The sequence below is a fragment of the Aquila chrysaetos genome, chromosome 17 (genome assembly GCF_900496995.4).
Source record: "Aquila chrysaetos chrysaetos chromosome 17, bAquChr1.4, whole genome shotgun sequence".
NCBI lineage: Eukaryota > Metazoa > Chordata > Aves > Accipitriformes > Accipitridae > Aquila > Aquila chrysaetos.
In genome coordinates this window covers 12,780,027-12,797,395 of record NC_044020.1, presented here as the reverse complement: position 1 = coordinate 12,797,395, position 17,369 = coordinate 12,780,027, and the positions used below count along the sequence as shown (strand labels likewise).

At 36.2% G+C, this 17,369-nt stretch overlaps 1 protein-coding gene across 18 annotated transcripts in view; it reads right to left on the bottom strand.

The window, feature by feature from the left end:
• Positions 1-17,369, bottom strand: part of ERC1 (ELKS/RAB6-interacting/CAST family member 1) — a 301,837-nt gene that overhangs the window by 203,658 nt on the left and 80,810 nt on the right. For 13 of the 18 annotated variants that reach the window (XM_030040612.2, XM_041129573.1, XM_030040624.2 and 10 more), the window contains exons 4-8: positions 16,999-17,073; positions 14,777-14,932; positions 12,917-13,000; positions 10,110-10,277; positions 2,597-2,764 (exon numbers count right to left, since the gene is read on the bottom strand). In XM_030040612.2, coding sequence (XP_029896472.1) covers positions 2,597-2,764; positions 10,110-10,277; positions 12,917-13,000; positions 14,777-14,932; positions 16,999-17,073 — 651 coding nt within the window. The remainder of the gene's footprint in view (positions 1-2,596; positions 2,765-10,109; positions 10,278-12,916; positions 13,001-14,776; positions 14,933-16,998; positions 17,074-17,369) is intronic. The other 5 variants (XM_030040618.2, XM_030040621.2, XM_041129576.1 and 2 more) reach the window with 1 other exon arrangement.

Sequence of the window (17,369 nt, the reverse complement as noted above, 5' to 3'; positions counted from 1 at the left end):
GAATACACAGATTAGAACCTGGGTCTTTCTGAACATACCAGTTTATAATCAGAGGAATAAAAAGACTACTGTGCATGAAGGCAAAAGTTTAAAGGCTGCACTTCTTTTTTAAATGACAATAAAATTCTGAACTGTCCTGGAAGGTCTGAAAGACAGTACTTGGATAAAGCAGAAAACAGGCTGTGCACTTTCATAAGAAGGTGCATTCTAGAAATGCAAAAAAGAAAAAGTAAAGCACAGTTCACAAGCTTTAAGAGAAAAAATTTACATGAGAGGAGCTACAGGCTTCTAAACTTCCAGGCAGAAGGCAGAAATAGCTATCTGTACAGTTAAAAAAGAACAGGCATATATATCAGATAAAAATGAGACTTCATCATTTTCTCTGGCACCCAAACCAGATTTTATGCAAGTTCTCATGACTTCCACAGTATATAGAGAAAATCAGACCTGTCCTTCCTTAGCTATTTTCTCAAGCTCTGCTTTTCTGTGGAAAAATGCTAAGAGAACAAGAAAACGCAAAGCCCAATCTATAGAAAATCCTAACCTAGTCTTAGATTCCAGGTCTAGAGAACCAATTAAAAAATTCAGTTAAAGACATCAATCCTAAAACTTTAAAGGACCGAATTTGTGCTCATTTACCCTAGGCTATACAAAAAATAAAAAGAAATTCCACATTGCACCACAAATCTCAGATAAAAGTACTGTCAGCTGGATTCTCCATAAAAATATTTTAGATTTGCTAGTTATAGAAACTGAAAAAATAATCTTTGGATTTAAAAAACTCACAATTTAAACGTTCACATTAAAGGAAATGGTTCCAACAACTTCAAGGCTGAAGCAAATTCAAATCTCTACATGTGATTCTAGTTAGCAGCAGGAAATAGATATTTTTCTACAGGTAGGTTATATGCTTTTTTTGTTTAAGAAGCTCAGAGACAGGTTTACAAAACAACTCAAATTGCAGTTTATTATGGTAGTGTTATCCTCTGTTGAGCTATCTAGGAGAACAAGACCTCAAAACCTTTACATCTAAAAGCTTGGGACCTTACTTTCCAATCTGAAGTGACGAGGTACTTTTACTTGAAAGCAGCAGCAAATGAACCTCAAAAAATAGGCTAGCCACGTGAAGACACAAGATGAAACTGTCTTAATATGGATTACAGTGGTCTCAAGAAAACAAGCATAAAAAAATGAGTAAAAAGAGAACCTTTAGCACTGCCCATAAATGAACCACTGAAAGATCATCCTAAAGAGTTAAACAGAGCAAAAAAGAAAATGTGAAAAAACAGTGTAAGAGTAAATGGAAGTAAAACAACCTCACTGACATTTAACTTTACGCAAATGTCAGATTCCCCACTTCTTGGTTAAACATTCAGCTGCAATCTCAATCAACGTTTGGAGTGTGCACAACCAATTTTGAAAACAAACAGAAAGCACAGCACAAAAATTAGAAATCTGTAAGTGTTTCTAAAAAGATGAACAGTCAAAAAATGAGACTGGGAATTAGGGCTCTGTTCTAGAATTATTAATGACTTATTTATGGCTAAACTCCATGCCCGAACTTCCATTCCTGCATGACGTTTGCTGTAACAGAACTGAACATGGCCTAAACCCTCATGATTCATAGCTATATACTAGAAGAAAAGGTATTGGCCAGGCATCAGAAATTAATCAGTATTCTGAACTGTTAAAATCACAAGAATTGCACAGAATTGCTTAAAGGTCTAGGGAAAAAAAAAACAAAACAATGCATTCACAGCCTAATAAATTGAATACGAGCTCCAAGATCAGCTTCTCTAAAGATACAGAGGAAACAATATTCTGTAAATTAAAATTTATTGCAATATATGCATATCTCTCTTTTTACCATGTGTAGCAGCAATTTGGGATGTATTGTGTGCAATTTGCACACGATCATCCGTAATGACATTCATTGCCCTAGGACTCAATGCCCTTTGGGAAACCTCTCTAATTTCTCTGACAGGGTCTACTTTTTCTTATCCAGACCTCCCCCATTTCACTGATAAGGTTTACATTTTCTTATCCAGAAAGATATGCAGGACAGTCTGAACCCTGATTATCCTATTCTAGCAGTTCCCAAGAAATATTAAGTACAATAAAACAGCATTTCTAATGAAAGTTATACAAAGTTCTTCCTGAACTTTTCTCAGTAAGTTACAGAGGAATCATCCTAATTGCTTCTACTGATACAACCCCTCATTCACTTAGTCACATACTAAAGTCATAGTCACCCAGTGCCCTGTGCTTCAATCAGCATGGCTTTGTTAAGGTGGTGGGTGTGAAAGGGTTGGTTTTTCAGATGATGTGCCCTCCTGCAAACACTTCAGTCATTGTCAACAGTGAAACAGAAGCAGAAGCAGCACATGCAACCACTGGAAGGCAACAACCTCTGCTTTGAATTCTATTTTTTTCTTCAAAACTTCAAACTGAAATTCATCATTCACCACCTTCCCATTTCACGAATGGACTCAATCATTAATCTCCAAGATGTAAATTCTAGTTCAGACTTTTTGAGAGACTTGGAAATCGAGATGCATCAGAGATGTGTATCTGACTTAGAACTCTACAACCTTACCTTCTTCTGAAGAACATTAACTTTGCGTTCCTTCACCTCTAACATGTCCTTGAGGTCATGGATCTCTCCTGCTTGAGTGCCCTTCTCCTCTGCCATCTCCTGAATCTGCTTTGTTTTCTTATTTAGCATAGTCTCCTTCTCTTCTAGACGTAATCGTAACGCATCCACCTAGATTCAGATGTGCAGAAACAGGGTTTATTTAGCACTATAGGAGAGAAATTTTAGAAAAGTTAAACTACGCTTCCACAAGGGAGTGAGTGCTGTCAAATTACAAACAGATTCAGAAAACTAACATCCCTTACTTTAAGGCTTCAACATACATAAGCTTGTGATGAAACAGTTATCACAAGTGGTAGGAGACTCAACAGTAAAAATAATCAAATGTTTTATTCCCAAATTATATGAAACTAATGCTCCTTGGAAAATCTCAAATCATACTTCTGACATAACTCAGTCTTATAAGATGCAAGTCTGGAATATGCTTCCTCAAAGTAGAAGCCAACACAATGTGTTATTGAGAAGTTCTCTCATACATAGCAAAACTGATCCCTTCATTTGAAACATTACTAATGTTCAGAGATTTAAACATTGACTCTTAGTACCAAACAGTCACTTTATTGTCTAGGTTTTAATCAGAGTATTAGCTGAGCCTGGAGGTAATAAAAGCAGAGGTCTTTACAGCCACTGCAGATCAAAACATGGAAAGAAGGTTACCTTAGGATGGCTAAGAATATTTTGGCTTAAATAGCAACATAATAGTTTAAATGTAACATGCGTTTTCAGCCACATGCAGTTTTATATTAAAGATAAAATGAAACAAATGACACAGTACAGCATATCATGGGTGCAATTTGGACACATAAACATACTTAGAGGTCCCATGGCCTCAATAAATTTAGAAACACACTCTGGGAATTCTATGGTATCCTCAGACTTCAAAACTGCATGTTGAGAAGCTTTTGCTTTTCCTTCTGCATTTCCCCTACACAAATGAAACACAGAGCTCACAAGACAAAAGAAACGGGAGAAGGAATCAGAGCTATCTGAATATAAATTTGATGAGAAGAATAAGGTCACCACAGAGCACAGACTAATCTCAAAGACCATTGTGGAATACGAAATCCAACACCACCAACCTGCTCAAGAGACCAAAAGAAACCCACTGACCCCTATCCCCTCAGCATTCAGAGAGAGCTCAAATCTGCCAGCTTGGCTGCTAATCTTATTTGACAGTATCAGATTTGGTTCCTGTTAGCTGAATCCATTACAGAACATCAGTCACACAGAGTAAACAGGGTGATCAATGAATTTCTTGGTCCTTCTGCACAACATAGGCTAGCAGAGGCATGAAGTGAAAAGATGACTGGGACAACTCCAGCTAGGGAAAGAATTTAGGTAGTCATCATGCTTATGGTATTTTGAGCAACATTTAGTTTTAATGTGTTATTCTAATTCCACTTTATTTCGATTTGCTAATGGAAAAGCTGCCTCTAAGGCTCTACATTTACCGTATGTTACACCCATAAAATCCTTTGCTGTTTTGTCCGATTCCTTTTACGCAGAGCAATAAGCACTTGTCAGTAGGGAAAAGAACTGCCCTGCTCTCCCCATCAGCACTGCAATCCCACTGCCACCTCTATGTCTGGAGCCTTCTCACTTACACATACGTTATTAAAATCACATTCCTGACCTCTCACCCAGCAAGTGGGGCACTGAGTATGTTCTGCAGTGATATTAGAGTACCAGGTACTACCCAAATATGATTTATAGGATTGCTAGTGTTTGTAATGAAAGTTTAGCAGGTGGATAAAGCTTTGTCTTCTTTTTAAAACCATGCAGTTTTATAGCTCGATTAGCCATGTTCTTCTCGGGATACCTCTAGTATTAAAGCTAAGAGTCACTTTTATTAATTCTTGAAGGGAAACTGAAAATCTCCCTCACAAGAAAATCCACATACTCTCAACAGTTGTGTTGCAAAATATCTGAGACAGGCTAGATGCCTACAGCACAGTATTAAGTGAAAAGAGAACATCTGCAAACAGAAATTTATCCACAGAATGCCTTCCATTTTCTGATTGATTATTCTCTTTGAACTCTGTATTAGCTTATGGTTTGGGGTAAACTGCGTTCCTGGTTTTATTTGTGTGAGGTGTCTGCCTAGGAAACCACAGAAAACACTTTCAAGAGTATTTTCAAAGGCTGGCAGGACACACAATCATCACCTTAGCACTATTCCTGGCAGAACACTGCACTTGTTTATTCATGTCAGCTCAGTTTATGTATGGCATCCTCCCACAGTGACAAGAATTGAGGTCTGTGGGAGTCAGGTGATGCCAGCTTCAACAAAGTCAGCTTAAGATTTTCTCTGCACATGGAAACGACTAGGCAAACAGCTACTGAGGTGCTGACGCTCCTTCTCCTGACTTCTGTGTCTTGGATGATGTTGTCTTAACCCTGGGTTAACCTAACTGCTTTCACAGTAATAGACTGCCATGTCTTTAATTATGCATGGCAAGTAAAATCTTACAGTACAGCTCAGGCAACTGCTAGTCCTTCGTATAACAATGGGCTTGCTAACTTGACCTGCACATACCATCCAATTTCCCACAAAGCTTTAGCAAAATAAGCACATTTGTTGCCACCTTCAACACAATAGCCTTCCTAGGTACAGGTACAACAGGTACCTCTCTTCAGTGGAGTACCATACAAAAGACTTAAATTTCTTCACTGCAAGAACGATGTATGAAAAACTGTGCTGGGAACCATTGATCTGTCTTCACAGAATTTTCCAGTAGCAGTAAATAATACTCTATAACTCTGTTCCTAATATGTATAGCCACACATTAAGCATGTACCATTCCAAATTTCTAAGAAAAACTAGTACATTAGTAGCTCCAATGACTACCAGAAAAAACACAATAAATGACATAATATTTAATTTAAATTTATTCTTAAGCCTTTTTAAAAATCTTAGCTTTCAGAATATTCCCAACTTATAGCTTAGGGAAATCACTAAAATGCTCACAAGTCCACAGTGAGTTGCAGAACTGACTCAGGAGCTTGAGTCAGTAGGACTTAGGTTGCACACATGTTTCTTCTCATTTTTACCATCATCTCCACTGAACAGTAGCAGTCAGTGTATTATGACACTGGTGATTCCCACTCCGGTTTAAGAAGATGTCAGTGATGCCTGGAAAAAAAAGTGCTCTACTCTTTTCCTGAGACTGAGTGATTCTTCCTATCTACCTGCCATCTGTTCAAACCATGGCTGAACTATTGATTTAGATCAGTGAACCAAGCCATACTCCATTCAATTATATCAGAAGGTACAATCTCCCTTGTGTTATATCCAAGCCCCGATTTCTCTGTAATGGCAAAATTCAAAATTTTTATTCTCTGTTGGTATGACTACATTAATGGCAGCAAAAGGAAAAGACAGAATATCAGTCCTGAAATATGTGTTTAGAGCTTGCTATGGTTTCTAACAAGAGCCAGCTACTTTTAAAAGTAGATGTTGAAGTAATTCTATCTATGTCAGCACTCAGAATTCAAAGATAATTGAGAAATGCACAGAGGAAGATGCAAAATTATATTTGGTATGCGAGGTGAAAGTTGCTTTTATCCTACTGTAGACATTGCCATCTGAAATCTCCAAGTACCTGAAATAAGTACATTTTAAAAAGGATCAGTTTTCTGATGTTCTATTACTATCTTGCAAACATATCATAAACACAAAAAAGAGTTAAGCTGTTTTCCTGATAGCATAGTCTGTAATTAAGACTTAAAAGCTATGTTTACTGACTGATTTTCAATGCAGTGGTAGTGCACAAGACTTAATTCTCTATTTTTGACATTGACCTATCTTATTAATTACATTAGAGTTGACTCTTCACCTTCTTATACAAATTGCAGCAATATCCAGTATGGTCTGTAGAAAATTGAGAGTGAATTCTTTATGAACATACAACACCCAGTTATCTGGACAACTTAGATTACATGACTATGCCATAGGGCAGAGGCACACACACCTGGCTTTGTGCAGAGCCTGTTTGGTTTTTGCTAGGGGTTATAAACTCAGTGCAGGACAGATGTACCGATTCCAGGGCCTGCTCAGGTCAGAAATCAGTTCAACTGTTCTTCCACCATCCCTAGCACAAGGTATTAAATACCTAAACATGGTGAACTCACTCCTGTGAGCTGAGCTTAATGTTTGCAGGTGTCAGCATAGGTCTTCATGTAGCTGGTGCTAAGAAGTCTTGTTAGAGACACCCAGCTCCCATTTGCACATTCCTCACTAAACATGATCCACTCCCTAACTATCTCTTATTCAGGACACTCTACTTATTATAGTTTCAAAGTGCCAGTATAAGCCCAAATAAAGACAGACCCTTAGAGAATTTTATGTTTTACTGAGACATTCAGAGCAAACAAAATACTTCCAGAGGACTGGATTAATTTTTCTACTGAATATTAACCTGAATTTACCACAAGGAACAACAGACCAATTACAGAACCATGCCAGCTTGGGCAGTATGCAAAAATGAAGGGGAATGTTCTCACTGATTAATTTAACCTCCCACTGAAGCCACATACCTTCTGGCACTGACCTAAGCTGAAGAGGTCATTGGGCAAAACACAAACTTTATATGGATGAGGTCTTAATTCCAAAATAAATATTGACTTATTTTTTGTTTTGTTTACAAAAAGTTTGTACATTTTTAGAGCTATTTTTAAAGGTTCCTTCACAAATTGAAAAATTAACCATAATATCCTCTCCACCCAATAGCCCTCAAGATAAACACCCCACAAACAGCTCACTGTTCTTTGCAGTTCTAGCGTGGCAGGTGACAAATCCATTTTTGAGATACTATACCAACATCTTTTCCCCACCTACCTGCAGTTCTCTTTAACAGAAGACTGAAAGGCAGAGGCTTATAAAGGTATGCTCTTTTCTCTCAAAATGTTTATTTAAATATGACTTTAAAATACCAATCCCCTATGAAGATGTCTGCCAATATATGACAGAAAATGTACCTCTCTTCCTCCTCACAACTCTCTCTAGGTGTCTTGAGAGAAGCTAGTTATGTTTTAACATTGACCAGTGCTGTCAACAAGTGAGGCCAGGCAGGATCTCACATTCCTATCCTATTGCCAGTGAAAATTCTTGTATAGAAAGATACCTTTTCCTTAAAAAAAACCAAATACATCACAGGATGCAATGACAAACATCTCAGTGCTGTATTTTATCAATGTGTTTCAATCTTCTACTTGAGAGGATCACTTGTGAAAACAGAAGAACGGTAACTGTATATGATGATTTATGATCTTTCTGTCAAAAACATTAGCAAGTATGAAAAAGACGTGACTATCTCAAAAAGTATAAATCTCTCCTTGGAATTACATAAAAATTCTCAGGAACATAAATGGATCACTCTAAATATCTACTCTGATATAATGGAATCGCCTGACAGTCAACAACTCTCTGTGTTAGAGCCATACCAGATTGCTACATCTTACTGTGGAGAACATGCTAGACTGTATTGAATCCATTAAATCTATCATACAAACAGCATTCTAAAACAGTATCATTAATGTTTTAGCTCCACAGCAACTCCTTACTGAAAGACAGACAGAAAATCATCTTTCACTGTTACCGTAGTTGTTATGTTTCACTTACAATATCTGGAAGCAAACTATGTGAATAACCTAAAAGCAGTAAGTAGAAAATCTCTGTCTCTCTCTCTTCCCCAGCACCCCCTGCCTTTCAGCCACTTTTTGTTAGTCAAAAAGAGTTTGCACATTTTGGAGGAAGAATCCAATGTGGTTTTGTATTGTGGTGCTATATGAGACTTGCATTTGGAAGAACCCACGGAAGAACAAATATTCTCAATGATTATTTAGTAATATTACAAGTTCGAGAGTAGAATAATTTTCTGTATTAAAAACTAGTTTGGCTTTCAGCTAAAATCAAATCAAAATGTGCTGAATGACTATCAAGAGTATCTATCACTGGTATATAACCAAGTCTTTTTGGTTTTAAGTATTTTGTTTTATTTGAATAAATGTTTACCTACCATTACAGCTGAAATTATGATCATCTACTGAAGTCTTTTAACTTGTTAATAAATACATTCTTTCAAGAACTTCATCTCTCATGGGCAGAAAAGTACTGCTTTTTATTATTCAAAAGTAAGAAGAGAAATGTGTTTCTAGCTTCGTAGGTTTGTCACAATACTGCACAGTGATTTAATATATCTATATTCTTTTCAATCACTGTAATGGATCAAAACCTGCAATTTACATTTTAAAATGTTTATTTACCTAATACCTACTTCCAATTATATTTTGAAATGTAAATATTTTTTAAAATAAACATGTACGAATCTAGGGTACATTTCTGAGTAGCAAAAAAGAATGAACAAATTTAACAAGAAATTTATAATTGTAAACTACCACACTTTCACAGTTATACCAACTAATGCAATTTCAACTTCTACATAAATCTGAAAATAATCAGAAAAGCCATCTTACAACAATAAAAGATATTTCTTTTATGTAACTTGATTTCTGCATGTGGACAAGGCCATGTGCACCCATAGATTCACTGAACATGGCTAAGGGAAAGCTACATGAGACTAAAAAGTTCAAGTAAATTCTCTTACACTTTTGTAATATGGAATCTTTCTACCAGTGTTACCCACAAATTTTCTGCATGCCTATTTCACAGCTCCTTTGACTTTTTGCTGTTTTAGCTGTAATAACACAAATATTTTTTGATGCATGACCGCCATCTTTTGGACTTCTACTAACACTACAATCTTCCAAGCCAGGGGATTGAAAGGCTGTCTTCACATACTTCATGCTTGTTCTGCAAGAATGTCCAGAAGTAATAAATTTATGCTATATTTATTATCCATTTGGTGTTCAGATATACACTTGTGTCTTGCATAATATGGGAATTTATTAAGCATTAGTTATCAAAACACAGTTTTGGAAGTATTTTTCCTTTATCTTGGAATATGCATTATAAAACATGAAAGTCTATATTTCAGGTGTAAGCACAGGCTTACAGACAAGAATGCCTGTACATGCTGACAGTAGTAGTGAAGCCTCAGTGAGTTGTATACTACTGGAATGCTCTTCCTTTCTCTGCTCTCTTTTAGCTACAAGGTCACTGAAAATAAATCCCCCCAGCTCAGGCATTGCAACTATCAATTTATCTGTGCCTAGGAAAAATAGTATTAGTGACTGCATGTTAGTGGAGAATGTCGTACAAGTGTGTATTCATCCACAGGAATATGCGTGCACTTATACACACATATTTGTCTTTATTATACACACACGTTTGTCCCCTGGCCTAGAGAATCAAACATATAATCAAAGATACAATGTGCTCACAACAAGCAATACTGAATGGCTGTGGGATTGTATAACCTAAGCAAGAAGAAAAGAAAGAACGCTTTTAATCTCTTTCTCTATGAAAAGTCAGTAAGTACAGAATTGCCTATTTCACCTCTGTCTGCAGGATGGCAGCTCTTTGCTCTTTAGCTGTAAGAGACTCTTTCAGAACTTCAATATGCTGCTTGCTGTCAGAGAACTGATTTGTGAGGGTCTCCAGCTTAGTCTGCAAGGCCAGCAACTCAGTGTCTTTGCGTGACAGCTCCTGTTTCACCTGACCAATCTGAAAAAGAAAGAAAAGATGGGCAAAGGACAAAATAATTTATAGCTTCCTTACAAAAATAACTATAAATTCACATAACTACCAACAAACAGTACGATACTCTACACTTAACCCACAGAATTGTGAAGCCTTCAGTTAGCTTGAATAGAAGGCCAGCAAAAATTTGTGTCATGAGCAAAAGATACAAGGAAAAAGGTGGGGGGGTGAGCAATAGCATCAATTTTTCAAAAAGGTTCTTTTTAACAGAGTCAGTCTATTCTTAGTCATCTTTCAAAGGACTGACCAAAACCAGTTACTTAGCAGGGATAAGTTTTTAATGAAGATGAAGCAGAACTGTAATGAGAAAGTACCCTTACCTTACAATATCAGAAAAGATTATATACCTACTGGTCTCTTTCAGAAGCATGTCGTTTGCTTTGAAATGTCAAACCAGCGAGTTTCTGTCCATCTCTCCATCTATCAATCCAGCTTCACGCTCACAGAGTACGTAAAAACACCTTTACTTTTCCCACTATTTACAAAACCAGCATTTCAATCTTCTAAGAAATACCTTTTAATTTATAAAAGCTTCTTAAAGCAGATGCAAATATACATCAAAACAACATGAAAACTATTTGTGGAATTGCACTTTGTTGAGAGCAATTTCCTAGACTTAATTTAGTGAATTATATCAGCACAGAAATGCCAATTTATTTTAACAAATGTAGGTTGGATTATCATTTAAAAAGGCAAACAGTTAGAAATGTTAAAAGCAAAGCACTGAAATGAGATGAAATCTCATTCCAAGTGCAATTATCACCCAGGAAAATTTTGATGTAAATCTGAAGAAAAAACTTGTTTTTATTGTAGAGGACAGGGAAGTCTAAATGTAGACTTATGTCCAAGTTTATAACCAACCTTCTGGTTTGTCTCTGATACACCTCACAGAATAAAATAGCAATATTTACTTTTACATATTATATAGCAGAGGTGGACATATCTCTAAACAGTTTTCCCTTTTTTAACTTGAACAATTTTGTTTGGGACATTAAAAACCCCAAATCCCTCAATCCCAGAAGTATGTTGTCCAGTGCTTCAAAACAGAAATTGAAGGACATCACAAACTAAAAAAATTGTCCAGGTCATCCTCCATTTTTGGGAATGTGTCAAGAACAAAATTAAATTGATATAAGCTATAATTTATAAATTTTTAATTTTTATTTTTAATTAGACTAAATGCACATACTAGTAGAAATAACAGAGGAAAAGCTTGGGTAAATGTGGTTTTATCTTGACAACACTGTTTCAAGAATGGGCACTTAAAGAAAGAAAACTCTTTACTGAAGAGTATTAAAATAGCATCAAAGGTGTATCATCAAGGACTCCGGTGTTCCAGTGTGAAACAGCGTACATGAGGAGATAAGGAAGAAATGGTTTGGAAGAAGGAGGACATGTATCTCAAAAAAAACCTCACACAAACTAATTTTTTAAAATGTAATAATGGGAAGGAGTATAAGAAGAATTTAATTTATAGAAGTATTCAGTAGTTTATTATTCACTTAAAAAATACTAGGTTGTTTCTCTCATATTTTCACTAAAAGCAAGTATGTCCACAGAATTATTTCACCACGTATTTAAATTAGATACAAAAGTATGGATGTTAGCAGCGCTATTTCTGCTGTCAGCTACTGGCCAATACAACCAGTTGCACAATACTGCTAGGCACAGCAGAACAGCTGGGAAGAGATCAACTGTTTACTGCTAGTTATATAATCAAAAAAGCCTCCATAAAAATTTCAGATGACTCACTTTTTCAACTAGTAGGTAGCTGAATTATAGTAAAACTTTCTCAAACCAGTTTGGTCTTTCATTGAAAAGATTAATTCTTTTTTGGGGTCATGTCAGAAGAGATGTTTATCCTAAATACTTGTGTTTGGGTGAAACGCTCTCATCTACACACAAACACATTTCATTACATTAAAATTCCCAAGTAGCACCCTAAGATCATTCTCTCTAGAAAACCCCATTTCAGAGCTGTAAGCCCACACTGCCAATGTGCTAAAGCTCTTCAGGAAGAATGCAGCGCATACCATTCCCAGTTGCAAGAGAAGTTAAGACAGCATTAAGTGCTCACATCTCTCTTCTCAGTGAGAAACTATGATCACTCAGCAAATGCACTAATTTCACAGCAAAGGAATAACCTGCATTCATGCTGCTAAAATTAATCAGTTTTAAAAAGCGTTCAGCATCCAGCTTTTGTTATTTTTTGTGAAACAACGTTAAGAGGTTTCAGCACATGTTTTCAAATTATTTTTGTTCTACTAGGGAAAGAAAATGTCTTTCAAAGTCTGGCCCCAAAATGGGTGCTGAATACTTTCGAAAATCTGCTTCAACAGAGAAGAATAAGTTACTGCTAAAACAGCTCATACCATTAAAAAACAGTAACAAAACAAATACAGATGTTCAGTTGAAGAGTGATGTTATGGACACGAAAACCATGTGAACAAAAAGGCAGCTACAAGGCTGAGCAGGCTGTTAGTTCTACTGTTATATCAAGTCATAAAGAAGGTAAGAGAAGAAAAGCTATCCCAAAAGCCAGAGAGCTAGCAAGCCCCAGTGAATGGCCACTGCACACAAAAGATAAATCTTACTGCAGAGACCTCGGCCTGGAGACCAGCCACTCTTTTTTTCAGGTCCTCCCCTTGAGCCTCTTTGGCACTTAGCTCTTCCTTCAGTTGCTCTACCTGTCACGACATTGTTATGCTTTTAAATATTTATCATTTGTCAGCTTCTAGTTAGCCTGTTTCAATCCAAGTAACTAAAAGTGACAAAGAACTGAACAGAAAGATCAAGACTGGTCACTCATTTTCTCTTCCATTCTTCGTTAAGTCTTCTCAAAAGTTTAATGTCAGACAAGAATTTGACTATGAAACAAAGATGTATAGTTATGGTTATGTTCATATATGTCAAGTATGGGGTACTTCACCCAATGGTTTTGAAACTGGAATTCGTGAGGAAATTAGGACAGGAAGAGGGACATTTTTCAGTTTAAGAGAAATAAAGTTAATTGTCAAGATACAGCCATAGATGACTATACAATACAATACTGAAAAAAAATAAACATTGTGTAATTACAAAACAAGGAGGACAGCAAGATATTGAGATTGGAGCTGGCTATGAGTCATGAGTGAATAGTTATCAAAAAGGAGCAAATTTTCTGCAGGAAAATAAATGAGCAGACACAATAGACAAAGAGCTCCAGAAACTGAGTAGCTGAACAGATCTATAGGCCCACAGAGGTAGAGGAGAAGGGGAAATCGAGGAGTTGTTAACAAAGGAAGAAGGAAAGATGAAAGAATGTAAGGAAGATGTCCTAAAACCGTCTCTCCGTTCTTAATTTGAAGGGGGTATCCTTCAGTTCCTAGAAGCAACTCAGTGGGATAAAGGGCAAAAGTATAAAAGAACAGATGTGATTATCTTGAGGTCAACCAGTGAGCTGGCGTGAGGGAAGTGGAAGAAACACATGCTTATTACATGTTTCTACTTTAGGGCAAGTAACACTCTCCAAGAAACCTTCTCCAGCATTCTTTTTTCAACAAATAATTTCAAGCAGGACAAATGCAGTAGGTTACTCTGGAGGGGAGTGAGGGAGCGGCTGTGTGGTGTTTAGCCGCCTGGCACGTTAGACCATGACAACCTAGTAGAGTAATTTTCAACCTCTGTTCCCGGGATTTGTATACTGCTTTCAGGGAGTATGCAAAAGCTAACTAATAAAAGCAGGACTGCTCACAATATACTTAAATTTACTGTACAAGGTGGCCTGAATCTTTATTAGAAAATGTTAAGGCCCACTAAAAGACTGAGAAACACTTTTTTGGCAGAAACAAGGAATGAATTGACTTTTTGGCTATAGACAATTCAGTAGTCAGTGTCCATCTTTATACCTGAGGATCAACATATCTCACTGCTGTATTTGTCCTGTATTCCCAACAGTATAAATTAATGTTGGCACCACCAGTGTTGTACAATCTACTCTCATTCTGACTTGAAGGAGAGTGTAATGGAAAGCCATTACAGTGACAGTTCATGCTCTTTTCAGCCTTTACATAATAAAAAGAGCTACTGGTTATAGTACAACAGTTGCAAAAAAAAGACTCTTTTTTCAACAGACTACATTTGGAAAGAGTCTAGACCAAATATAACCTAAAACTGTAATGGATTAGCAATTGTCTAAGGATAAAAACAAAATCCTTCTGAAATAAAGTCAAGTGTGACAGTAAGAGCAGAATTTTGGCCATTGACCTTACTGAACCACCATTATAATATTTTCAAATTTGAATTTAAAATTCTCTTAAATATTTTTAAGTTATTTTAGTGGCTTCATGGCAGAATACAAATAAATTCTGTTTGCCAGCACTTGAATGGGAACCCAGACCGTAACTCCTTACTGAAGGATGAAAATTTCTCTCATCTGTTCGCTAAGCTGTTTATCTTACTACTGTAATTTGTTTTCTCGATACCTTATTTTTCATGAATTTGGAATGACTACGGTACACCTCCATTTGCTTCATTTCCTCTTCACGTTCCTCTGTGCTCAGAGCTCCATTTGACTTCAACATCTGAATCTCCTCTTCCAAATCCCGGAGGCCACGCTCCATGGAAGAAATTTTTGAATCCTGAAAATGATTAGAAGAGACAGATAAAGATACACAATTAGATTATTTGTTAACATACCACTGGAGTGAAAAAAAAAGGAAATAATTTGTTGGACATGTACCTGCCCTTGAAATTTACTCCTGAAGTTCCTACAGAAATCAGTTAACACCTCTTTACATAGCATCTGGCTGAGTGCTCAAGTACTCATTTTCCAATTTTTTTATACCTTTCAAGGAAAGCAAGTTTAGTACTGAAAGAAAATATGGCTAGGTGCAGGGACACAGTATATGATGAATAAATAAAGAACATGAAAAAAGGTTGCCTTGTAATGCAAAGACAGCAAAAAAACAGAGAAATTTAATTCTAATTGAATGAATAGCAAAATGCGACTGCAAGAATGGCAAAAAAATGGGGAGTTGGTACTAGTAATTTAAGTGGGGTCACAAATGGAGAACATAAAAAGCACCATAAGCAAGGAGAAGATGCAACAATCTAGTTTTGAGTGGATAAAGCAGTAGAGGATCTTTCAAGTATTCTGCCTCACATATACAACATATAAACCATTTCCATTCTTAAAAAATATGCATCTGCAAAAATAAAAAAGTCACTCTACCATTATCCTCACAGTTTTACAGGACAATCAGAGGTTTTCAATATACTTGGTTTACTGTTTCTTTAGAAGATTCATGTGTTAGGAACAGCAAGAACAGATTCATATAGCACACATAGCTTCATACATACTCATGAACATGGGTATGTATTTACGAATTGTAATCTCTTAAAGTGGCCTATTTTTTCTATTTCATTTCTCTAAAATATTTTGTCTTTCCTGAAATACAGGATTTGAAACTATCCTCCATTCTTTCATAGGCCAATCCGTCATAATTTTTTTGTGTCTGATAATTAAAGCACAGCTGAAAAAAAAGCATGACAGATTTTCACATGTAGGTTTTCATTCATGAGAAGATTTTTCTAAAGGACCATTATGAAGATCTAGTCAGATCTCCTGCTTAATTTTTGATGCTTAAGTTAAAGTCGGTAAAGTGGACTTTTGCAACAAAATATTAGAGAGATAGTAAGGTGAAGTGATATGTTGTAATTTACAACAGTATTTTGTTTTAGCACTCACATGATTTCCCAGAAATGCTGGTGTTTCTCTTTTGATAGTGAAGATGGCTTATTGTTACCAGATGTCCAATTAGTTTTCATTACTATGGACCACAAAGATGACTAATAAAAGGAAGACAGTAAATGAAAAGCTCCAGAGTAGAAAGATGGGAAATTACTATGGAAAACATTGAGATGGAATGGAAAGAGTTGAAAGGGAAAAGAAGAAGGAAAATAAAAGAAAAAGGCACAGATAAAGAAGGAGGGAGAAAAGGGGGATACAAAAATGGAAGACAATAGTTTGCAAAGAGAGTTTCCAATTTTTTTGACTGCATTTATCCAAACCCTGTCTGATGTACTTTATGGCCCAATACAATAGGAAATATGATTGCATAAAGCTGTGTAAACCACACACTCTACTTGTGGCTCCTGAGCTTTTGGCAAATTGCCATTGTTCCATTAGATACTTGAGTTAATGGTTTAAGAATTCAATCACAAATTCATCTAGAAAAGTTAGGTTTACAATGACATACAGACATCTTCCTAGCTATATAACCCGTTCTTTAAGTGGGTTTTGAGTTTGCAAATTGCTAACTTTGTTGACATGCAGAATGCAAAGCGGTATTTCAAATGTTGATACTGTAAAAAGAAAATAACCCACATCATCACAAAAACCTACTAATCCATCATTCCCATCCTTGTAATACAACAGACTCTCGATTAACTGAAAGAAATCCGTATATGCTGCTCCAGGCAGACAGAAAGCAGGTTTCTATTGTATCATGAAGCGGCTCTGTCTATTCACTGATCAATAATAAAAAATAAAATAATAATAGATAATAAAATAGTATAAAATAAATACAGTTATTTTAAATTAGAAGACTGACAGAAGTATATAGTATTTGGTAGAGTCACCTCTCATGTGAATACCCATGTTCCAGAGAGCAAACCCTACTGCTCCCTAAATGCAATCATTTACCTTCATCTCAATAACGGTTTGCAGAGCCTTTGTCTTGGCTGTGTCAGGAGCATTTTCAAATCGACGATGGATCTCCTGTACCAGCAGAAAAGAAAGCAAGAGTTATCCTAATAGCATTTTGTCCCACTTATCAAATACAAACAAAATTACTGTAAGCTTCTCTTTCTAATACATAGCATAATTTAATGCTGCTTTCTGATGTTACCAGTTCATACATTTTGTTTTATCATTTCTCATATCAAAGAAAGGGTAGGTGAAAGTTCATTCAACAGAATCACAGCCTCAGTTAAAAAGGCACAACAGCAACTGCATCTTTGACTACCTACTTACTCAAAATCAACTGTTGAATTGACAGCTGAGTCTAGTAAAAC